Raw genomic sequence first — 26,061 nt, 5'->3', positions numbered from 1 at the left:
TTTTAATGAACTTTCATTGAATGTTATGAAACTTGGACAGAAGATTTTTTGATTCCCTATATAATCAACCAATTTTTTTTCAAAAAAGGGGGGCCCGGGCCCCCCCCTCCCCAAAATCTGCCTCTGACATGGGTGTATATTATTATTCATAGCTGCATATTTTTATGTTAAAAGAAGTCAATAATTGCACTATTTCTAGATTTCTAGATTACAACAACGGCCAACACTAAGTCTACAATAACAGATGCTGAAGATGGCAATAGCTCACATTGGTTTTTATACTCCTTATCAAATATACCGGTAAGAAAACTCAATCTTAATGTTCTTAAGAGAATTTAGATTAAACTTGTATGACACTGGATATGATCCATATAAACATGGCTGCTGTTTGCAAAAAAGTCAACCTAGATGAAAAAGCCATTTAAGGCATATCCTTAAAAAGTAATGCAGCCAGAACAAAACTGAAGATGTTCAATGGCAACCATACCACATCTTCTGCTTAGCTCACCTGGCCCGTACATTGTTGTCGTTACCTTTAAATTTTAAAACTTCTTCTAAAGAACCAATGAATGGAATGGAACCAAACATGGCATAAAGGTTCCTTATAAGGTGCTGACTAAGTGTTGTTACTTTGAAGCTTATCCATCATCCAAGATGGTCATCAGCAGGGGAATTAGTTTAACATAGAATCCTTTGGGAAATTATTTCAAATGTCTTCATTTAGTGAACCACTGAATGAAATGAAATCAAACATGGCATGAATGTTCCTTTTGAAGTGCTGACCAAGTTATGTTTCACTGAAGGCAATCCATTATCCAAGATGGCCACCAGTGAGGAACTTAGTTAAACATAGGACCCTTATAAGGAAATACATACAAATGTCTTCTTTCGATGAAACACTGAATGGAATGAACCAAACATGGCATAAATGTTCCTTATGAGTTGCTGATCAAGTGTTACAACTTGGATGCCAATTTACTGTTCAAGATGGCCACCAGAATTTTATATTAAATTATGGGGTCAATATTTAACCATCTTCTCTAGCCAAGGGTTACAATCCACTCCTGTTCTCTTCACAGAACGGGAGTGGATCCTAACCCTGGGCTAGCGAAGATGTATTAAACCAAATTTGGCCTCAATCATTATTGGGGTACCTGTCACAATTTTTATCAATTTTTTCATTATTTCCAAAACCAAATTAGTGTCAGGTGAAAGACACTGGCTCTTGGGAGCCTCTAGTTTAAATTGACTGGGATATAAAGAATTAACAGGTGGTTAAGTTCTATCTACCATGATATTTTCAATAAAATTGGCCATCCCTATTTAGAGTTACAGCATAAAAACCCACACAACAAAGTTGCATAGGGTGAAAAGAGTTTGACCTGTTAATCTTTCCGTCCTGTCCTGTCCACAAAACAGAATTTCATGATGCCAAGTAGATAATAGGGATATATTATTATTATTACTATGTGATGTGTCTTTAAACATGAAATAATGATTTAAATTTTTTATGAGTTATGCCCCTTTGAAGTAGAATTTTAAATAAACTGTAATTGCAAGAAAGTTTACTTTAGACATGGATTTGAATGTCCCTTTGGTATTTTGCCTCTCTTTTAAAATTTAAATGGCAATACAATAAACAAATAAAAGTATGCAAAACATTCAAAGTCAATAGATTACGACTGAGGGGTCTGAGCAAAAAGAATCATCATGGAAATGAGCAAAAAGATCATCATGGAAATGAGCAAAAAGATCATCATGGAAATGAGCAAAAAGATCATCATGGAAATGAGCAAAAAAAAATCATCATGGAAATGAGAAGTGCAAATGCTAATGACAACTGCATACCAAATATCATTGAGCTATCACTAAGTGTTCCCCATCACTTAACCTAATCACAAACTAAATGATGACACTACTGCTGCCACTGCACACATTAGTCTTACTTTTTTTACTTCATCAAGGCAGGACAACAAATGCTGCGTGTGGTTAGCCCTTGGGTAAATAACCCTTAGCATTGCTGACATATTTGAATATCACCCTTCTCAAAGAGCTGTTATTTGGCATAATTATTCATTTTTTTACATAAATAAGGCCATTAGTTTTCTCGTTTGAATTGTTTTACATTGTCTTATCGGGGCCTTTTATAGCTGACTATGCGGTATGGGCTTTGCTCATTGTTGAAGGCTGTACAGTGACCTATAGTTGTTAATGTTTGTGTCATTTTGGATAGTTGTCTCATTGGTAATCATACCACATCTTCTTTTTTTATATTCTCTGTAAATTTGTTTTTAATGGGTTTTTTTAGTTGTTTTTTTTAGAATAAACCATCTATATTACAAACACACCTGATAAAAACAAACAAAACAAGATATTCATAAATAATACTTTATGATTAAATGCTTCTTACACATGGACTACGCTATGGTTACAAATGTACATGATAATTTGTTGTATAAAACATGTGTAGCATTGGTGCATACATCTATCAATGTTAAAAATAGATTTGTAAAAAATAAAAATTTTGTTTAATGTCTGATATTAATCAATAATTTTGTAAACAAATGTCAGGCTGCCAAGTTGAAGAATTATAAATTTTACTCATGCACCATAACCAATAACAACATAAAGTGAAAAATAAAACAGATATCAATAATATCATTGTCTTCAACTTAAATTTTGAATTTTATTTTACTTTTACATTCTGGAAGGAAATCATATATTCTGATATATCTATGTAACGGAGGCTCATTAATATATGATTAAAATTCCCTGTTTCATCTTTCTAAACCCTGTTGTATAAATGAATTGAATATACATGTATTATAACTTTATAACCACTGACTAACAATAGATAGTTTTTGTTAATTTTTTGGGGGGAAATTATTAACCAGAAAATCCAAAATTTAACACAATTGTAGAGCACAGAGACATACTAACAACATTCAAATAATTTAAAATATAAATATATAAATTTTAGTACTCTAAAACAATTAAAACAAAAGCTTTTTTTTAAAAAGCTAAAACTTAATAAAAATGACAATTATTCAGAAACCCTACAACTGAAAAATGTTTGCTGAGTATTTTATTAAACATTTTTCAGAATGGAGGTAGTTTAAGGACATTAATAGCGTGTTATCCATTAATTTGTTAGTAATTCTAAGTTTAAAAACTTGAAAAAAGAAAAATAGTTTTAAAAATCTCATATATTATGAATGTTTTCTATAATTATTGTTAAAACTCTATCATTCCAATTTTTCTCCATAAAAGAATAACATAAAAAGAAATTCTTTAATAAAATACATATATTTTAATGGTATATAAACAACAAGAACAACTATCACATCTACATGTATCACAAACTAATTTTAAAAACAGTGAGTAAATGTTGAAATATAACATCAGTTAAATACATGTATAAATAATTTAAAACTAAAAAATTAATTTCATAAATATTTATCACAGTCAGTTTTAGGCAGGATATGTGTCTAACAATCTGTCAACAATCAAATGCTATTTTTAGAAATGATTTTTATTTTTCTATTATGCATTTTCTTTGAAAAACCTCACTTGTCTTATAAATAATAGAATATATTCAAATAAAAAACCCACCCCAACTAATTTTGGAAATATTTTATCAATTATGCTGAAAATTACCCCTCACATTCTGAATCTCCCCCCCCCCCCCCCCTTTTGCAATAAAGAGAAAAAAGGAAATGAAAAATATTCTAAAAATAGCATAAGAATTTTAATATATCTAGAAAATAGCTTTGGAATGTTACCACTTTATACTAGCTCAATAATAAAAACATTTAGACTACAATTTTCTTCTTAGCGTTACTGTACAATTTACTGTAAGACGAGCTCAAAGTGTCATTAAAAACTTGTCTGTGTGACGTTCCTGAATACTGAGCTGACTTCTCTGTCCAATATTTACCATTGTCCAAATGAACTTCAGGTCTGAAAACACAAATATTAAGATGATTATGTATAAAAGATCTTTAATTCATATGTCCAATGTATTTTCAACTAATTTTCCCGCTTGCATATGACATTTTAAAGGGGCATAACTCAAGAACGGTAAAAGTGACACAACCCAAATTTAAATTTGATCTGTCTTTTGTGGTAATAAGCACTGTGTAAAAGATTCATAACATTTGGTTGAGGCAAACCTAAATTAGAGAACTGGACATACAGACAAAGGTAAAATTTGATGTCCCCTTTATTGCAGTTAGGCATAAAAAAATAAAATATTGATTACTTTATATTCACTATTAGGAGGCTTAAAGATTTTGGAAATTGATTTATTATCAAAACTATTTTAGACAACGATTTGAGTTTTAGGATGAATAAAGGACAACTGATAAAGAAAATTGGAGCCACACATTTTATAATTTGTTAAGTTATCAATTATACAATAAACTAACAAAAAAGTAAGGGAAGAAAAAGGAACAATTCTGTTGTCAATGAGATAGGAACCAAACAAAATGCATGAACACATGAACATATAATGTCCATAAATAAAAAGCTTTTGATATGTGAGCAGATCCTCAAACTTGTGTTTTAATTTGATTTCTTTTTCTAAATAAGAACATTTTTGGCATGCATTCATTCTTTTATCATTGAAAGCAGCAGATGAATGCAAGTCCATAACAGCCTGATATGCAGCCAATATACAATAATGCAAAAACATATATACATTCTACAGTATTCTTATCATGCTTCAGACAAATTCATCGAATTCTATCAAAATAAATGAACATAAATTTACCATATACCAAAATGGCGGTCATATTTTCACCTAAATAACAAAACATTTAAATGTATTATACTTCTTTTCATGTATCATATTTTTATAAAGACCTTTCCATAACTTTGATGTTGTTAATTAACTATAATGTTATTCTCAGTTTTTTTCATTTTTAATGTTGTCAGTTATAAAGAAGCAGAAACAGAAACAGCAATATCTGCTGGAACTATATACAATTTAAGATCATAAAAATTGTCCTTAGACTTAAACATTTAGAAATATTGAACATAAATATAATTCCTTGCAAATATCAAGTCTGTGGGGGTAGCCAGGTAGGTGTGACACCAGTGTAGCATAGTAAGCATGAGATTACAAATAGTTCATAAAACAATTGGGGGGATTGGGGCTGCCACCCTAGAACCACTGCTTTCAATTAAATTTCTATGCCAATGCAAGTCACAAGAAAATACTTTAATGAAATATTCACCTATGATATTATTAAACTGAGAATAACAAAAAGAACTAAAGTTAGTGATATAGAAGAAAATTGACAAGTACCATGCTAGTCATGCAACGCTAGTAGTAGTAACCATAGTTGTAATACCTCCTTCTTTCGGCTAGGGTTGTATCTAGCGCAAGGTCATCTAGAGAATCTCTAAAGGGAGATATATATCTTGGTCTATAAGTTGGCGTAAGTCTTGAAAGAGACTGAAACAAACAAAAACATTGATATAATTAAAACTTTATATAATTGCAAAAGAATTCCTTTAACCATATGAAAAATCAAAGATATTCTATGTTTCATAAAACAGTAAATATATGTATGTATAAAAAAATTAGATGTAGGGATTCACCCGCATATATAACCAAAAAGACATCAGGATTATAGTTGACTTACACAATTTTATAAATCTCATTTAGCCAATTTTATCCCATATGAATAGAAGGAGATGTAAAAGATTCACAGTCAATCAGACAGTATCCAATATGCCCATTTTTAGGAGAGATTTCTCTTAGATTTGTATATTTAGAAACCATTAATGGATAATAACTAGATAACAACAAATAAATCTTAAACCTTCCTTAGACCTGTTGATGAAACTCTTTATTGCAGGTAACATATATGTAGTTTGTTTTTAGCGTTCAAAACATTTTACATTTTTTTAAGAAATGTAAGATGACAGTTACCAAGTGATATTGAGCAGGTAAACTTAAAATATCTATATGTGTCTAATTGTGATCTTTCAATTGCTGTGTTGGATATTAAAGTTACATTTGTGATTAATATTTGTATCGCTTGCCTCCATTGCTCAACAACCACCATGAAGTAATATATCAAGCTATCACATGCAAATAGTTAAAATATGATATTATTTTAAAGATAAAATGTTGGGCATTTGAAATGCATGTAGATCATCAGGCACTGACCTTGTAGTAACTTCCTGAGTTCTATCATACATGCATTTAACTAAATATATTCACCAGTCAAAATAGTTTACCTTAATATAAACTTGAATTCTTACTTTCAGTCTACACTACTTTATTATTTAAAGTGATTGAAAACTACTGATTGAGAAAAAATCCAAAATGCATATATTATTTTTATATTCCATGCATGTTATATATCAGAAAGGCCTTATCTTACCCCAAAAATTAAAATCTTCTTCAAATGCATATGTACATGATATATGAAAAGCATAAAAGTACTTTTGTTTAAAATTTCTGGTAGGTTCATTTTTAAATAACTAATAAAATTTACACTGCCACAATCTTTAACTTAACAAAAATTGTGTTCAAGTCAAATTGAAAAAAAAAAAAAAACAGTTGAATATCCTCAAAACAGATTAAGGTAGTAATAAATTGTGTTTTCAAGCAGTGTACCCAACCCCAAATGGTGGATGATTAAATAAATGAATTCAGAAGAAAAATCATACCAAATAAGGCCTTCCTGTGAATGTATGTCTTACCCGGTACTTTTTCTTTTTCTTCTACAAAAATCACTCAAATTCTCAAAATACACATGAAGACAATCCATTTCATCTTGAGTATTTGAAATGTTAAATATCTGACTCTGACAGATCTTAGTGTGAATTCATTTATTTTCATTGGTATCAATTTTCGTGTATTCATGAAAACTTGCATTTTCGTGGATATATGATTTCATGGTTTTGCCAGTCTCTGCATATACAAGACTTATAGAAAATTTGTCATTCGTTGAATTATGAATTTGTGATTCAACGAAAATTGGTATCCAATGAATAAAATGAATTCACAATTGTTCAAAATGATGTAAGAAACCAAGAAATGACAAAAAATTATATTCATAGCAAATAGCATGATAAATTGCACTTACAAGTGCTGGTGACAGCATACTGAGTCTTTCTAAAGATCTATTTCTTCTCAATGCACTACGAACTTTTAAGTCCACCCTTTCTGCTGCTGTTAAGGGACTGTAGGTGTAACGACTACTAAATGTTGGTTTGTAGACAAATGGACTTGGTGACCTGGAGCGAGCTCGAATTCTGTTCAAGGAAGAGGTCAAGGCTGCAACTTCCAAATCTAAGGAAAAAAAAGAAATATTTTGTTTGTTCAACAACATTCTTTGTATGAATAAAAGCTTTGAAGTATAAATATGTGGCCCAGTTTTTCAACAATACTAAAAAACAAGTCATCTAGTGGTCAACATACTGTTGTAAACGAAATCCAAGTGTCTATTTGATCAATTCCAAACCATTCCTCCTTGCAATATATTTGTTCTACTCTTTTTAAATTCATTTTTTTTATATCATGGAAACAAAAAAATATGAAGATGAAAATAAATGATAATTGACTATCTTCTTTATCTCAATGAAAGAAATATGGGTAAATGTTAAAGGATGTTTACCCCCCACCCCCCTTTCCACATCCCTCCAACTTAACCAAAGTACATTGGATACATACCTTCATCATCACTAACTGCGTAAGATTTGTACAATGGATCGTCTCCTGCATCAGGATATTTCTGAAATTAGGTTTATTTTTTATTAAATTCAGAAAAAAAGAGCTCCATAAATTTAAATGGTAAAGAAGGATTTCTTTAAAATTCTTTAAAACATGATTTGAATATTTATTGCAACAATTTTTAAATGAGAATGAAACGTTATTTTGCCATTGACATTTATTGATGGATTACATTAACAACAACAGATAAAAACTTAACTTGTTGACTTACCAATCTCACATGATAAAAACCTATACAAAAAAGTTCAAATGAAGCTCAAATTTATCTTGTAATTTTTTTCAGGATGTCTCAGCTTCTTATGACAACAACAAAAGATTTGAAGTTCTCTTTTTGGGACAATAATCAAAACTAAGATTAGTATTAGTATTACCTTATAGCTGGCGGTAGATGATAGTGGATATCGGCTATAGTCACTATAATACCCTACAAACGATAAAAACATGCACAAACTAAAATCATGCTTAAATAGTTCCTTTAATATTTTTCATTCATTTCATCAGTTAAGTATTAAAGTTACAGTCTAGTTATATAAGTAAATTGACTTAATACTCCAAATGGAAAACCCCAAAAAAAACTTTTATTGTTTTTCAAAAGTTAATTCAAATGTTACATGCACCAAAAATAGTGTTTGGCAACAGTGATGCCAACACAAGAGTACCGATTGTAAAATAATGCAAGATTATGGTTTCAATTTTAATTTATTTTTTCATTCTCTTATTTTTCTTTTTTACAAAAATGAAATAACCTAAAGTAAATAATTCAAACATAAGAAAATCTTTGATCACAGAGTTAACTATTACTAAACTGATAAAATGATGAACTGAACTTATACAAAATAAAATTGAATAAAAAAACAGAAACATGCAATCTGTAATATAACAATTTGACAGGTTTTTTCCTATAATCATGCAAATAATTGTTATACTTTGTGCATTGTACACCTTTTTCTAACATCTTGAAATGTGTAACAAGCTGGTGACACTGTACTTTATAAGAGACCATGCATGTATTCAATAAACAAAAAGCATGTAACTATTTTTGCAATATTTCATAAACATCATGCCCAACATGACATACCTTTTTTATTACCATGCCTGTGGGATGATATGTTGGGGAATGTCCCCAGTAACGTTTTCCCATATGTCTGCGATAAGCCTTACACACGGAACACTTATCCTCAGACATAACATAGCAAGCCTTTGGGGAAGAAGACCTTATTCCTAGAGCTGTCATAACAGAAATATTACTTGTAATACTAACTATCTATGTGATAATTACATGTCTGCATGTGAAAAGAATTATCATTATCTTAATTTTCATAATACAAATGTATAGCACTTCTTTGTTTTTTAACTTGAATAATTTCAATTCTTACCAACAGTGAAATACTCTCATGTATAGTTAGGGTCATAAAACACTATAATAGTAGAAGATAGATTTTGTCTATTAAGAGAAAGAAGTATGACCTTGTGAAGTGTTTTAGTGACATTAAAATAGTCCTTAATGCTGTCCGTCATTTCAATAATGTATCCATATGAGATAAACAATTTCTAATCTCTTACCTGTATCAGACATAGCACTTGTTGGTCGACTGAGTCTCTTTCCCTTCTTCTTTCCTTTCTTGAGTACTGAGCTTCCTAAGCCAGCTGGTAATCTTCCGATTAAACTTTTATCCAGCTGTTGTCAACGAAATTTATATTAACTGTTTTTTTTTTGTGTAGATAAAGAGATGTATGCTTTAAATATGACAAAATAATTGCCCCAAACAAAAGTGAAACAGTATGAATAGTTTTTTTCATCCACTTTCCCCTAAAATTACATGCTTTGGTAATCAATTTATTACCTAGCTGTGAATTTAATTCAAAAGAAGTTGTAAACTGAATTCCATGTGTGCCTATATACAGAGGCAAAGGCCTGTAGTCCAGGGGTGCAGTTGATTGCTGTCCGTCTTCATTACAGATTTTCATCTTATGTTATTAGCATATAAAAGGACTTCAGATTATCATTCTAAATTACTTTATATTTTGTTATATCAGTGCTGTTAATAGCTTAATATACTGTAAGGGTTTTGCTCAGAGAGTGTTCTATAGGTAATTACATCTTTGGTCTTTGGTGGTCAAATATCTCATTGGCTACCATACCACATCTCATTCTGGCATCTAAAACTTTGACTCAAATTTTCCTCCAAAACATATTCATAAATGTATTTTTCATTTTAGATTAAACAACTTACATGTCTGACAACAAATGGTGGTCTTCCATTGTCTGTAACTGGACCTGGTGACTTGCTCCTGAGGAAAGGGGACGGGGACCTAGAATGACAAACAGAGGAGACCGTTGGCCGGTGGTAGCTTTTTGAGTCCTCCTCTGGTTCAACATGCACAAAGGTCCTATGGGGAAAGAAAGATCGTGAATATGATTTTTCCTTTAAGCATTTTTCTACCCACCACCATAAAAAAAACTTTCCAATTATCATATTTTTTCACCTTTAAAAGCTTCAGGATTTTAGCACAAAATAAAATGTTAAAGCTACCAAAATATATCTTCTTCTAAAACAAGTTAATAAAACTTTACAACTGAGGTTAAAGGTTGAATAGTAACCATCACTAAATTATTTTCTATTAACAAAGTCAAACAAGTTAGCTAACTAGTAGGATTAGATATATTTGTACATCTGTGATTTATATATTCTGGTGCATATAAATTTGAAAAAAAGGAATTTCTTTATGTGGATTAAAAACTATTTACTCCTTCTGTGCATGATAATATACACCTTTGTGCATGTTATGAACCAGAGGGTGGAATATACAACAATTCATACAAACAATGTAAAATCAAGTCTCTGTGTTGAAGGTGACTGAACAATTTTTTAAATCACATACATGTATAATGGAGATTCAATTTAAGCCAATCTTATTTGGAATCTCTGTTGCATTTATCATAATTTGATTTAATATATGAACAGAGGGATTTTAAAATTAAAAATTTAATTCAAATGTTTGAATCACAGATGCTCATGTCTAGCTTACACACAGCAAATTGACACTACATACAAGCAAGGACACATGGTTATGTCTACAAACAGTAATCTGAATATGTTATTTTGGTACCTACTCACTTCTTTTCAATTTCAAACTTAAAAAGTTTTAATAAAGTTAAAAGGTGTCTTTAAAAATGAATAATTAATTTCTTTCCTGTTATGCATAAATTAATAGAAAGACACTAAATGAATAAACATTATCAATTTGTAATAAAGCAATAAATTTGGTGTCAAATGTTCTAAATTGAATGAAAACAACATGTAATAGCACAAGCAAACAACCATTTCACCAGCACACCAACAGTCATCTGTTACAAACCTCATAGATGCTCTGGATGATGGCCTACTTCTTGACCTTGATCTAGATCTCCTTCTTGATTTCTGTGATAAAGAGAGGGAAAAAAAAACAATCATAATTTGTAACATTAAAAGTGCTTCCACATGATTTTACCAATTGAAGGATTTTTTTTAATTGTTTGATTCCTTATTTATTTACAGTTTTTTTATTCAATTCGCGGATTATTCAATGTGAAGAGTCAAAAATTAGTTTTATGGTTCAATAAATTCAAAATAAATATTAGCCATTCATTAAATATTTTGAGTTATACCCTTGCATCCTGTAAAGCCTCATCTAATGCATCCAACTCAGGTGACACAGATTCTTTGATGTTTGTCACAGTTATAAACTCCAGCTTTGGTGAAATTCCCTGAAAATTATAGTAAAATATAAATACATGTAATAGTAAGTAAAATAATGTTGCTTCTTTTCTTCTTATAATTGTTTAAATAAATCAATTTTTCAAGACGTTTCGGCCAATGGCCTTCTTCAATTGGCCGAAACTTCTTGAAAAATTGGTTTATATAAAGTATGTTCCCTATTGGAATTTTGAAAACAAGGATCTTTTCTTCTTCTTAAACATGAACTTGGTTTTGAGTTAATAATTTATATACATGACATATTATCTGATATACTTTGTGTTACAATTGGCATATTGCACTTCTAATGTGCTTTTCCAAGTTGGTCAGTTGTTCACAGTATATCCAAAATAAGCTTATCAGTTTAACGTATAAAATGACCAACCTGTCAGAACAATATGAAGTTAAACAAAAAATCATTGAGGAGATTATTTTTGTGAAAAGAAGTTTGTATCTTTCAACTACAATATAGTCTATGTAGTAACAGTTGATCATGCAAATGCAGATCTTAGTTACTTGTTAATACTTACAGGGAAGTCAATAGTTCTGTTAAGAAGTATTTCTTTGGCAGTGGAAGCATAACATGGAGCTAGAGATGGATATGGGAAGAGAAAGTCCTTAGCATTACATGAGTATGAGGCCAGTCTAACAGCACCTTCACAGTACTCTGACATTTGTAGAAGTTCAAATATTACTAATTCATCTGAAAATACAAAAAAAGAATTCATTTGATAGAAAGTTTAAAGGTAAAAACTTCCCAAACTGTGATGATTAGACATTTAAAATATAAATTACCTGTCAACTTTGGCTTTTACTTTGACACAATAGAACTTTTTGAAACAAAAACATAAATTAATTTGTAGATTAATCAGTATATAAAGTATATATTTACCAATACTGGCAATAGATTGTTTGAACAGTTTTATTCATTTATATATGTAAAGAAGAGTAATTGTACATTGAATCATTATTTACTAAAATTACATTGTTCTCCATTAAAAAATGCTTATATTCTTCATATTTAACATTGCCTTGTCAAGATAAAGTCTTTTGATTTTGTTTATTTTAAAAAATATTCTTTTTACAAACTTACCTTCTAAATAGTCTGATATATCTGATGGGTCTAGAGCTGTGTAGTATGTCTACAAAAGTAATCACAATGTTTACTGGGTAAATGTTTAGTATTAAATCAAGTACTAGTACAGCCTACATGTAACAGGCTATTATTTGAACTTGGAATTATTTTTAATTATGGAGTTTGCTTGATTTCTTGTTATTGAAATTTTTAATAAATTACATGCTTATTCTGTACTGAAATGTTCTGTGCTGCGCACAACAGTTTCTATTACAATGAAAATAGTAAATTTTCAATAGAATGTACTGTGCCGCGCACAACACTATCTAACCAAAATACATTGTATGGAAAGTGTTATTAACCCCTCAAAAGATAATCATACCAAATAAACATCGAATTTATTAAAAAATTTAAACACAAGAAATTATTGAAATTCCATAATTAAAAATAATTCAAAGTTCAAATAATAGCCTGTTATGTATAGAACATGACAATATCATGTATTTGATGCCTTTTTTTTATTTACTTAAATCAGAAATGCTAAAAAATATCAAGGATATTTATACCAGTATAGGTAGCTAGAGACACAAGTATATGACTAAAAGGGATTCATCTATGGTCAACATTGCCTTAGGGAGTTGGAGTATGAGACAACTCTCCACAAGAGACCAAAATGACACAGAATATTTTTTTGGTTAACATTATTCATAAATAAAAAAAGCAATCCAAAAATACCTTTTTCAAAACCCAGATAAATTTCAGTTTATTATTATTTTATTCATCATCATAAAACATGTACATTGCACATACCTGAAATTTTCTACCATCACTTACCTTTTCAAATACAAAATCTTCTTTAAACAGTAGAGGGAATATAGATGGTACTAAGTTAGTATTTCTGTATTGTCCAAATAGACTTATACTAAGGTAAACATCTTCTCGACTACTTAACCATACACCTGGTGCTGATACCTGAAATATTATCCCAAAAATATTGTAAACATCTTGTTTTTATATTTTTGTCCATCTTGTCCTGTTACTATATATATATATATATATATTCTTATTAATCCATTTATATTTTTTAGTTAAATCTAAACTGTTGGTCAAACTCAAAACAAAGGATTTAAGGTACATGTACATGCCAAGAACAAACTCACCTATGACAAACAATACATTGGAGGACTTTTACTATTATTACTGTATAAAGCCTTTAAAAGAATTTTCCGTCAGCTTTTTGTTGGGATTCTATCGATTGCCATTTTTTAAGACTATCATTTCAATTAGGTATTGTACAAGTATATATGGTGTTGTCTGTAGTTATTGGAATTATGATATTTTACTATATTTTATCATAATACAGCTATTTTTTCTACATAATAATCTGTAAAGGAGTGAAATTTTACCATCTTACATTCTATTAATAAAGTGTCCACAAATTTTTTTGTTTTGTTTTTACACAATTGTCACTATTAATTTAGGTCTATTAGTGATCATGTTTAAAATACTGTAATATTAATAGTGCTTTAATAACTTAATTGCGTAAACCCCTGAGGGTTTACGCAGTATATATTGGACGAGTGATGTAGTCTTTCGGAACACCGGATGTTATTCGGAACACTTCTGTTCTTTCCATGACCACCTTTCAAATACATGCGCAATAGCTATGACCACTTTTCAAATGCATGCGCAATAGCTTACTAATCTGTTGAATATGCATTAGCATCTTAAGTTGCTATAGAGATATTTTACGTATGTTCTGAAATTTATATAATACTTTCTTGCACACGATTACAAGCTGCTAATATTAACCTACATGCGTAGTATTTTAATTATTCAAACGATGTTACCAGCTGTGCTAGATATGAGATAAGATTTTATGTAAACAATGCGCTTTATATTCTGAACGAGAATAATTAAAAATAAAATCTTTAGAAAGAGCTTTAGTAGCATTTTATTTTAGATTTTACGTTAAGTGAAGATGTACATGTTTTTTATACTGAAATTAAAGGGAAGTCTTTCTTGCAAATGATTAAATTACATTTTTTTTTTAAATGTTGCAACTTTAATAAAAAAAAAATGGTTATTAAAAATAAAATTAAATAGATATTGAAAATGAAAAAAATAAAATATTTTGAACGAGAACAATTAAAAATAAAATCTTTAAAAAAAGTATTAGCACTTTTTGAAATTTTACGTCTAGGATAGACCAAGGACATGGGAATCATAAATACGTGCCTCAAAAAGGTGTAAAAACGAGGATTCGTTTATTGAAAATAACGTTAAAATTAATTATGAAAGTTATGTCCGTATTTATTTTCATTAATATTGCAAATTTAAAGTTATTTTCTTTGTTTAAATATTGCAACATTCTTTACTTTTTTTTAAAAACCAGGAGGTCACATAATAACCTCTGAATCCTTTTCGTCATTAAAATGCGACTGATAAGTATAGATATTCAATATGAAAAGGGGGGAAATAACCGTGACTGAAATCTAAATCTAAAATTTGTTTTAAAAAAAAACACATTTGACCATGCAGATGTAAGAAATGATACTTCAAGCAATGAAACTACGAATTAAATGTGCCACTTTCATTACGACTGATAACCTAAAAATGAATTATGCATGCATTTTTAGCAGACTTAACCAGGTCGGCGATAAGATGTCGAATATAAAAAAGAAGATAGGGTTTGGTGTCAATGAGACAACTATCTACAAGAAACCAAAATAACACAGGAGTACAAACTATGTGTCTCCGTACGGCCTTCAACAACAGACAAAGCACGTACCGCATAGTCGGCTATAAAATGCCCCGAAAAGACAATGTAAAATAATCAGTCAAAAAAGAAAATTAACAAAGTCCGTATCATCGTATGCGTAACTTAATTGCTCACCAGAGGAACGCTACGCAAGCATTTAAACCCGCGTTCCATAAGTTTGAAGTACGTCGAAAAGCAAAGGTATGCGTCTGGTGAACGCTTTTCCTGCAGGAAAATTTTAATGGAACATAAAAAATTTCATTCAGCTCAAGCGTATACCTGTAAACTGCACGTAAATATTATACACTCTGCACGAGCGTTGAAAACGCTACAGATAAGTTTTAGACACGTTAAGGGCACATTGCATACAAAAATACTCGTCGCCTCAAAGCTTTCATTTAGGAGAAGTCCGATACGGGTGAAACTTCATCAAACCTACAGAAGATATTACACCCTCTCCAACCATGCAACATGGGACAAGACATAGAAGTGCATGAACTACTCCCATTAGTTTCAGCTGTACAAGATCTACAAAAATATCCCGCCTGCCTCAAAGGTGCATAGGATCGACCATGGTCCAGCACTAATGATACAAGTATCAACCAGAGTTACAATGACGTGGTAGTAAGTCTTTAAAGGCCACCGAGCGGCCTCCAAAAATGAAAAAAACTCTATTTAGTCGGCTATTAGATTTAAAAACAAAAATCAAACAAAACTAAAAAGCTGTATTGATAACAAAATAATTTACGAAAAAAACTTGACCGACATGAATTATGAACAACAACCACTGTACTACATGTTCCTGGCTTTAGAATGGACATTGGTACATAAACAATGTGGTGGCCATAAACCCAACCCTCCCTAATGAACCAAACCATAAGGACAACACATCGCAAGAAAAAAACTGTAAAATATCAGTTGCAATTCGCGTCCCTAAAAATATGGGTAAGGTGCACAATAACCACTTACATAAAAACAATAGACACAAATCACTGAAATAATCGCACTTACGGAAAGCTATTTCAAAGCTAGTAAACATGTAGACGAGTCAGTTGGCATAGACGGACTGGTAAACATGTAAACAGACTGGCGAATGTGACAGACTTATTGACAAACATTCACATATAGACAGAGCTGCAGTCGAGAATGTAGAAAGACTAGGAGAAACGCATAGGTACGCTTTACGCACACCAAATACACGTTTTAGGTCGTTGTGCACACGATACAGATATGATTGACAGGTTGAATGCATCAAATTTACTAGCGTATTGGTAGCTTGCATGATTTTTTTTACCACGGCAGACGTACGTCGGATCTATACGTTGATATGTGAAGCCGGAATTAAATTAGGTAAACAGGCAATGTCAGTTTCTAATTCTTATGCACAACAAAAGTAATATAAAACAATACATCTTTATTAAACAATTATCTAATATATATATATATAATGCCAAACAAGCATTTGTGTTTACGATTGCATTTCTTTTTTTAAAGAAAGCAACTTGTTAAGTCAATGTTGTAAGTTGTAAGCTGAGTCTTTGGAATTTCGAGGTGTGCATCTTATTTAATTACAAATACACGAAATATTTGGAAGGAAAGTTAACTGGCTATGTTTAACACATAATGTATTGTCCTTGACAATAAAGACTCAGATAAAATATTTGTACAAATAAAACATGTCTCTATGTGGAAAGAATTTATCAATGAATTCTTTGTTAGTTACATTCAGCAAGTGGCCATTTAAAAAGTCAAATCGTGTTTACCTTTTAATTAAATATCAATAGAAGAATTGTATCGGTATTTAGGGGGTCTTTAATTAAATGTATAAGAGTTTTGCAATTAAGTTTCAAACTCTTACTCTCACACCAAAATGATTAAATAGCAGCAAAAATAAAGAAGAATGTAGCAAAATTATTTCTATTTGATATTAAGCTCTGCAATATAAATGGGGATTTTGATTAAAATAAATTTTATACATTTTTTATTTTTAATGAAATAACAAGTGCATCAGATTCCATTCATTTCATCAGTAACATCAAATAACAATTTAATACTTTGAATTGGTAACTAAGGTGAAAAGCTTTCATTAAATAGTCATGTAATTTAATGTATACAGAACTCTTAAATGTAAATGTCACTATAGTCAGTATAGAGTATATAGTAAATGGTTTTCAATTTCACTGTCAAATTGATTCAATTTATTTTATTCATCAAATATATCATTATACATAACACCAATTGAATTTACAATATTAAAATGTTTTCTACTTCAATGACCTTTAATAAATCGTTCTATTTAGCAAAATACACCAGCGGGTTAAATTCTGAACATGACCAAACATGCAATGTCAACAAGCAGCTCATAATGCAATGTGACAAATGCTTAAATATAATCTTACCGCTCGTATTTTGAGATCAACAACACATCTCAATGCTCTCCTCGGCATTTTCACTTTTAATCAATGTCTTATCCTTCTAAAACTTGACAAAACTGTGACAACCACTACAAGTCTCTCCGGTGTCAGGGACGCCTAACGTTCTTAACGATAAAGGGAGATAACCGAATCGACTTCCGGAGTCATCGTCAATTTCCGGGCACCTGTGTTGACATTTTCAGTTGTACTGTTGATATCGGTTGAAATGTCCGAATATGAGAACGTTGGAAGAGGTTCATTGAAACTAAAAGGTGTCTCAGATCATTCTATAAAAAAGTAAGTGAAGTATCTAGTATCATTTTAAATTTTAAAAGAACTGCAACTCATCTGATTGAGATGTATGTATGTACAAAATGTATGTATGTACGTAGATCCCTCCGTTGGAAGCAAGTAAACTCGTACCAAAAAAGTTAACTCGTACCACTGGGATGTCGTACCACTGCAAACTCGTACCATCAAAAATATATTAAAAATTACGAATATTTTATGCTATTTTTTTTGTAAAATTAATAAAACTAATGTTGAATTACTTGAATTTTATCACAGGCACTTGTTTCTGTCAATATGGGGTTTACTATCAATACCAGTATAAAAAAAACATACTGGTATTGATAGTAAACCCCATATTGACAGAAACAAGTGCCTGTGAATTTTATACTGGATTTTATAGACAAAAATACGAATGTTTTTCTAAAAAGCTTTATTTTTTAAGCTGATCTTTCAAAGTAGTTGATCCAGAAGAAAGTAAAAACATTGCTTTAACTGTACCTTAAGATGAAAACCTATATCCAAATTAAATTAATTAAGGTTCATCATAACAAATGGACAAATATGGCCGTATTTTCACCTCAAAAACTACTCTGTGTACAGACTTACCTGTGCTGTTTGGAAAGTTTTAATGCCTAGCATCCACTAGATATATAAAAGTTAAATGCATTTTGTGCTTAAGAAAGATAAAATCTTTCTTGGTTTTTGATGGGCATTTTTTTCCTTTCCGCAGATGATGCAAAAATAAACAAACACCTGAATTACTTTGATACTGTCCACTCACTGACTCAGTTAAACTCTTTAACTCACCTATAGTTGTGAAGATACCTGGTGTCATGTTAATAAATGACAGTGAAAACAATACAAACCTGGTTTTTTACCTGAGGGAGCATCTCATAGTTGTACCACAACTTAGTCATTTTTCACACCTTTTGCATGAAGGAAAAAAAATGCCCATCAAAATCCAAAAGAGATTTTATCTTTCTGAAACAAAAAATGCATTTAACTTTATTATATCTAGTGGATGCTAGGCATTAAAACTTTTCCAACTTTACAGGTAAGTCTGTACTCAGAGTAATTTTTGGTATGTAAATACAGCCATATTTGTCCGTTTGTTATGATGAACCTTAATGCTGTAATCCATGATCACACACATTGAATGCTTTGTTTACAATTGTTGAAAGCCATGTGCTTTTTGGCGGAAAAATTCGGGAACAGGAAACAGTTACATTTCATTGTAACTTGTTATTTATAAAAAGTAAGAATTTCATTTTGGAAATCATTTTGATTAACTGCTAAATTTAATTCATGAAAAATTAATTTGGAATGATTGAAAATTAAATTCAATAATTATCAGTAAAAGTTTAAAAAAGAGTCTATTCAAAGGATACAACAATGCAAATCTGCCACGGTATTTTCTATCCAATAGACGGGAACATTAGCTACAAATTGGTCATTGTACTTTCAAATTATATACATTTTACAGTGTAAGGACACTGGGCAAAGTCTGTTATTATGGTGGAGTACTCGGAAGTACTCTGAAGTACTCGGAGAGAACCACCGGGCTGCTCGGCGGGATCAGACAAACCGAAGAGATATCAGCAGATTTGATAACATTTCCCTAGAACAAAAACGGTATTTGGTGGTTCCGTCCTAACTTTGGGCCATAGTCGTTTCGTCCCTAGGTTGTTTATTCTCCCATTGATCAGTCACAATATTAAGTTTTATAAAAATTTATATTAAACGTCACTGTCATATGATATGAGGATTTGGTTACATATAAAATCAAATATATTTTTTATTGTCAATTAAAGACGTTCTGTATTTGTTTACGTGAAACATTGCAGTTCTGTGCATGGACTAGCTAGTACATTTATTATGAAAATTCTGTACTTTTACACTCAGCATGTAACTTCTGTACATCTACACTCATCATTAAAATTATGTACGTATACACTCAACAGGAAAGTACAAAATGTACTAGTATACTTTTACACTCACTGTGGAAATTATTCATTGCATTCAATTGGCTCATCAAATTTATATATGTAAGTGATTTTGTTCTTTCAGGAAAAAGAAGAAAAGGGACAAAGAGAAAGATGCTCAGAAGATGTTTGAGCAAATTTCTAATGCCAAAAAGACAAATGAAGGAGAATCTACATCACAAATAATAGTGGATAAACGTACAAGAGCAGAAATAGCATTTGAAAAGGCTAGAGAAGAAAGGGTATATTTTTGTTTGCATGTATTTCTTACTTGAGAACAGTTCCATACTTTTTTTCTTAGAATTTCAATATTAAATGGGTATGAAGTGGATTGTCATATTATGAAAGAATGTTCCAACTTACCAAAAGAAAGCTCCTTTTGTAATATTTTTTCATGATCAAAGGTCAACTTAGGCACATCCTACTGCAATAATTTGGAATCTGCCAAAGTTCAACTTTGTTTAAATCTAAGGTACAATTTGAAGATTATTTGACCATGTAGATTCACAGAAACAACATCTTTAAAGTTCATATTAGAAAAATTATAGAAACAATACCATTGTCACAATTGGCCTGTGTCACTCAGCTTTTAAAATAACATCTTACTTACTGTCAAACAATTTCTCATGTTCATGTTACATGTAAATGTATATACATGTATATGTTTAAACATTTAAACATTTAATATACATGTATAATCTATACAGAAATGAACATATTGCAAAAAAAATAAATATAACTGAATAATTTATCATTTCCTTTTCTTTTTACAGAAAGCTGAACAGATTATTGAAAAGGCTAGTAAAACACACAAGGAAAGAATCATGGTATGTGTTTGTTTTCAATTTGAATGTGGTATGATTGCCCATGAAACGTCTTTCAATGAAAACTAAATAACATAGAAAAAGCAGCTATAGGTCACCTTACAGCCTTTAACAATGTCCATTTGTAATAGAGAAGAATAGCAAGATTTGTAACTTTGATGTTAAAGATAAAGTAGTTTATACGCCGGTTTACTCAGTACTGGACATATTACAGTATATGGTTGTCCATTCATCCATCTGTCATCAACATTTCAAAGGGGGTCTCATTTGGGGGTTGTGATTCTGGATCCCGCTTACTGTTTTGTCAGATTCCTGTATGTTGCTTACACTATGTACATGTATGTAAGTAATTCTCATTTTTGTCAAGCCTTCGACTTTAGTCCAAAATGCTAGACATAGCGTTCCTACATTCGGTCGGCGGCGGCATCAACAAATATTCACTCTGTGGTTAAAGTTTTTGAAATTTTAATAACTTTCTTGAACTATACTGGATTTCTACCAAACTTGGACAGAAGCTTATTTATGTTCATAAGATAGTATCCAGACGTGAATTTTGTAAATATAAAATTCCAATTTTTCTGTATTTTACTTATAAATGGACTTAGTTTTTTTCTGCCAGGAAACATTACATTCACTCTGTGGTTAAAGTTTTAAAATTTTTAATAACTTTCTTAAAATATCCTGGAATTGTACCAAATTTGGACAGAAGCTTGTTTATGATCAGAAGATAGTATCCAGAAGTAAAATTTGTAAAAAGAAAATTCCAATATTTCGGTATTTTACTTATAAATGGACATAGTTTTTTCTGCCAGGAAACATTACATTCACTCTGTGGTTAAAGTTTTTAAAATTTAAATAACTTTCCTAAACTATCTTTGATTTGTACCAAATTTGGACAGAAGCTTGTTTATGTTCATGAGATAGTATCCAGATGTGAATTTTGTAAAAATAAAATTCCAATTTTTCTGTATTTTACTTATAAATGGACTTAATTTTTCTTCCAGTTAACATTACATACATTACAGTCCGCAGTTAAAGTGTTTTTAAAACATTTTAAAGATTTTTAAACTATCCTTGATTTTTAACAAACTTGGACAGAAGCTTCTGACAATCAAAAGACAGTATCGAGAGGAATATTTTTTTCATCATTATATTTGTTGAGTGTGTGATAAACAGCAAAAGTAGGCGAGACACTGGGTTCCGCGAGACACTCGGTTCCGCGGAACCCTTACAAATTTTTCGTAATTTCCTGTGTCCCACTAGACTTCATTTCCTGTTTTCACAGCACAATAATTTAACTTTCACAGGTTACGCTTACAAAAAATCAGCAATCCCGTGTCACTCTTAGACCACAATGAGAACCACTTTAAATACTTCCACAAATTTTCGTGAAACTTTGGCACAACTTGTTATTCTAGTTTTTCATGTAATTATTACTATTTTATCTTCAATATACATGTATCTTGTATACATGTACTTTAGATTGCCAATTGTTTAGATGATAGCTCAAACTGTACATGTACTTTTGATCTTTCAGGATTTTAATAAACACTTGGATAATCTCACAGAACATTTTGACATTCCAAAGGTCAGCTGGACAAAGTGATTCATGAAAATATTTGTAAATGTTAAATGCAACCATCTTAAATGTGGAACTTGTGGGTATTTTTCTAAGGAAAGTATTTTAGTGACCATGTCCTGATTGTGATGACCAGGAAAGATACTGTAAACACTTATTGTAATAAGTGTTTGAAATGTGATGATCTGTTTGAATTGAAAACATATTTTATTTGTATAATGTATGTAAAGCACATCTATAATTCATTGTTATAAAGAAATGAACACATCATATAACAGTAATATTAAAATGTTTGTGAAATGAAAACTGAGTTAGCAAAAACTGTATATGTATTTTCGATTTTACAGGATTTATTCATTATTATTTCTGAAGTGCAAATAGTTATTGATTCCATGTCAGAGCATAAGTGAAACATAGATATAATTTATAAAAAATCTCATTTAGGATTATCCTGTCAAAATTGTTTCCAATATAAACTACAAATTTTTCTCAATCCATAATATTTGGAATCCATGAACACAAATATGGGTACAACCAGAGTATATGCATTATATTGGTTGATCACATATGCTATTTAATAACAGTGACGTCGCCGTGTTTGGTGTATTTATAGTTTTTATAACAAGACAAGACTTCATTACTTTTATGTTGCTTAAAGATTTTGGCAGATATCGTACATATAATTTTTTCAAAATTAAATTACATTTTTAAGCCACTTCTTTAAAAAAAAATATTGTTTATTCACGTTTAAATCTGTGGTAATGCTTTCTCTGCATACATATTGAAAAAAAAATATCAATGTTTGAACTTTTGAATACACACATAAAAATATTGCTATTTTAATTTTTCATCTTGGATGTGAATTCTGTGAATGTGTTTATATGTAATGCATCTAAAAAAAAAATTATCATGTCTACTCATTTATAGTGTTATACCACTGAACTTGAAACATCATTATCTTAGTTTTGACTTTTATCATTTTTAATTGTTATTTTTTAACTTTCTATTTTGTCATGTTTCCAACACAGAAACTGAATGTTTTGTTGCAATAAAGATGACAGAATTATAATGTTTACTTTATATGGCTGCAATCTGTAGATGATTTCATTCATGATCCTGGAATACACGTTTACATGCCTTGTTAATTTTTATAACCTTGCCGTCTGGGTGTTATGGTGGATTATCAATTATCAACCAAGGGTTACTGGTAGTTTGTATTTTTTTGCTTTGAAATAGTTTTAGGTGAGGTTTTTGCATTTGTGCCACTTGTTTGGACTCTTTGTTTCTTTTTCTCCATACAATACAACATAAACTATTTTGCCCCATAACACCCATTTTTTGTTCATACAAGATTTGATAGCTCATATTAGGTCATTTACCAAAATTATAGCAAATTATTGATTATCTTTCTTTTGATTTGAGACCCAAAAAATACCAATGCAAAATGAAACAAAGGTAAAAGTCAGAGTCATCCTTTTCCCTCCATATTTTAGATATCAAATATCTCGAAAAGGAGCTCCATGACCTATCAATATTTTTTGCCTATTTTGATTGTTAACCAATGCTCTTGCAGCTTATAGTGTTAATTTTAGATTCTTGATTTATTTAGAATCATATGCAAAACAGTGTGGCTGTGGCCATTGATTGACGTCCTAAATTATCCCATTGACTGAGACAGATTCTGTGAACGTTTGTCTGTAACAACCACTGCTCACTATGTACTTGTTAAAGACACTTAAACTGTGGGGTTACCAAAGGTTCTCAATACCTTAATAAAGTAAATCAAAAAATTAATCATGAATAACACGATGTTATGATTTATATCAATAATATAAATCAAAACATAAAGGTTATTCCTGATTATTTTTTCGGATTATTTCATTATTAAAGGCGTTAAGAACCTTTGGTGACCCTACACTTTAAATTCTATGATAAGTAAGTAGTGAGCAGTGTCGTTACAGCCAAACATTCACATAATCTGTCCCAGTCATTGGATGAATTAAGGACGTCAATCAATGGCCACAGCCACACTGTTTTGAATATGATTCTAATTTCACCTAACATGCCTAAGTACATCATTAAGCGATCTGTTTCTGTCAGTTTTGTCAGTGTTGTGTCAATTTAAGTGGATCTACTTATGGTAAGTCAATGATATTAGGTATGCTGTTTTATAAATACATGTATTGGTATAGCTCATTTCCACTTTCAATCATGGTTAATTGACTTCAGATATTTTGTATAGCTAACATGTAAAATTATTACAATTTTAACTTCAAAACATTTCCATTATACAATTTAATTATAAAGTAGAAACATATCTCTTTGTCAAAGGCATTGTTATTCTAAATGTTCTTCAGTGTAATTTCAGATATTTGCCTCAATGCTGATATTTCTAGGTTTAAATTACTTTTATTACACAAAATTCTTACTTGAATGAACAAGTATTACAAAATAAAAAAAATCATCAAGAACTATATCTACTTTAATAATGTGTTTCAGTATTTTACATGATGAATCTATTTATATAATTGACAGCTATTCTGAATGGGAGGGTAAATAAGTTTTTCACCATCATTGAACTTGTTTAAAGGATTCGTATTTGGACTTGTAATGCATTAAAGATCTACATGTACCTGTTTGGTGACCCTGTGCAATGAGTTGGGGGACATAGAAATTTGGGAAATTATATGACTGTCATTCCACACGCTTTTGTAAGCAATCCCACTTGAACAGTTCTTGACACATTTTTAAGAAACTTTTATGACTTACTGGATTTGATTGTTTAGCCTGATGCTATGTTCTGAAAACTACTGTAAATTCAGACATTATTGCATTCATTCATAATTGCAATTAATCAAGAATGGACAAAAGTCAAGTTTAATAATTGCGATTTTGAAAACATTTGCATAAAGATCTATAATGTGACAGTTTACTATTGCAATACTCACCGTTTCTGTTTTTTGCATTAATAGACTTACAGTAACTAGGAACAGTGTAATTTGCTTTTGTGGAATATGAATATATTTCTGTATGTCCTCTTCATATAATATGGATTTATGTAAATATTTATCAGTGTTCAGAAGAGGAAACTAAAAAACGCCAGATGTGAATCCTACATAAATGACACAACACTGGAACAAGAACCAACAAAAAAACCAATGCAACATATTTTTTATACGACCACAAAAAAATTTAGTCATATATTGGTATCACATTGTTGTCGTTCGAAGACATTTGGTTTCTGGACAATAAATTTTAGTACAAGTAAATAAAAATCAATGAAATTTAGACACAAGGTTTATGAACACAAAAGGAAGGTTGGGATTGATTTTGGTGGTTATGGTCCTTACAGTTTAGTATTAAGGGTCCAAAAGGGCCCAAATAAGCATTTTTCTAGTTCCTATACAATAACTGTGGAATTGTGTATAGATCTTTTAAAATTATACCATAAAGTTTCGTTCCACAAAGGGATAGTAAGAAATGGCTTTTAGGCATTAGTAGCAGAAAACAAGGGTGTCCTGGTTAATGGACAAATACTTACCGGTAAGTACAAAACATATAAATTTAAAGGAAGAGTAATGGAGTAATTTTTTATGGAAATATTCTTTATAAAGCACAAAGGTGTTAGTATTTACCTCAGAAACTTAC

At 30.5% G+C, this 26,061-nt stretch overlaps 3 protein-coding genes across 5 annotated transcripts in view; 2 read left to right on the top strand and 1 right to left on the bottom strand.

Moving 5' to 3' along the window:
- Positions 1-3,697: 3,697 nt before the first annotated feature.
- Positions 3,698-17,879, bottom strand: LOC134721797 (spermatogenesis-associated protein 6-like). 3 transcript variants are annotated; one of them, XM_063585025.1, is made up of 13 exons: positions 17,723-17,879; positions 13,397-13,534; positions 12,581-12,629; positions 12,018-12,190; positions 11,400-11,498; positions 11,111-11,172; positions 9,985-10,141; positions 9,314-9,428; positions 8,122-8,174; positions 7,691-7,751; positions 7,104-7,309; positions 5,355-5,458; positions 3,698-3,960 (listed from the first exon to the last, which is right to left on the bottom strand). In XM_063585025.1, exons 1-13 carry the CDS (start codon positions 17,768-17,770, stop codon positions 3,813-3,815), a joined length of 1,413 nt encoding a protein of 470 aa, XP_063441095.1. In that variant the 5' UTR covers positions 17,771-17,879; the 3' UTR covers positions 3,698-3,812. The 3 variants fall into 3 exon arrangements, with proteins under 3 accessions (XP_063441095.1, XP_063441111.1, XP_063441104.1); XM_063585041.1 differs by having other exon boundaries at positions 3,701-3,960; positions 5,309-5,458; XM_063585034.1 differs by having other exon boundaries at positions 3,707-3,960; positions 9,985-10,063.
- LOC134721786 (something about silencing protein 10-like) overlaps positions 12,215-26,061 on the top strand; it is a 30,847-nt gene continuing 17,000 nt past the window's right edge. The window contains exon 1 of the mRNA XM_063585012.1: positions 12,215-12,233. The gene's annotated coding sequence lies outside the window, so the exon portion shown is untranslated. The remainder of the gene's footprint in view (positions 12,234-26,061) is intronic.
- LOC134721813 (protein FAM32A-like) lies at positions 17,837-23,476 on the top strand. The gene is made up of 4 exons (XM_063585053.1): positions 17,837-18,034; positions 20,096-20,252; positions 20,784-20,837; positions 22,372-23,476. Exons 1-4 carry the CDS (start codon positions 17,964-17,966, stop codon positions 22,438-22,440), a joined length of 351 nt encoding a protein of 116 aa, XP_063441123.1. The 5' UTR covers positions 17,837-17,963; the 3' UTR covers positions 22,441-23,476.

Source organism: Mytilus trossulus, chromosome 1 (genome assembly GCF_036588685.1).
Source record: "Mytilus trossulus isolate FHL-02 chromosome 1, PNRI_Mtr1.1.1.hap1, whole genome shotgun sequence".
In the NCBI taxonomy this organism is placed as follows: Eukaryota; Metazoa; Mollusca; class Bivalvia; order Mytilida; family Mytilidae; genus Mytilus; species Mytilus trossulus.
The sequence above is the reverse complement of the archived record's forward strand: the minus strand, read 5'-3'. Positions and strand labels throughout refer to the sequence as shown.

Bases quoted from the DNA above. Each gene is read 5' to 3' on its own strand.
- LOC134721797 (XM_063585025.1), bottom strand. From the start codon at position 17,770: ATGCCGAGGAGAGCATTGAGATGTGTTGTTGATCTCAAAATACGAGCG. The intron at 10,142-11,110 runs GTTTGTAACAGA...CTTTCCCCATAG, and splicing joins TCATCCAGAGCATCTATGAG to GACCTTTGTGCATGTTGAAC. The intron at 7,310-7,690 runs GTATGTATCCAA...TTTTTTCCTTAG, and splicing joins CGCAGTTAGTGATGATGAAG to ATTTGGAAGTTGCAGCCTTG.
- LOC134721813 (XM_063585053.1), top strand. From the start codon at position 17,964: ATGTCCGAATATGAGAACGTTGGAAGAGGTTCATTGAAACTAAAAGGT. The intron at 20,253-20,783 runs GTATATTTTTGT...TTCTTTTTACAG, and splicing joins AAAAGGCTAGAGAAGAAAGG to AAAGCTGAACAGATTATTGA. The intron at 20,838-22,371 runs GTATGTGTTTGT...TTGATCTTTCAG, and splicing joins CACACAAGGAAAGAATCATG to GATTTTAATAAACACTTGGA.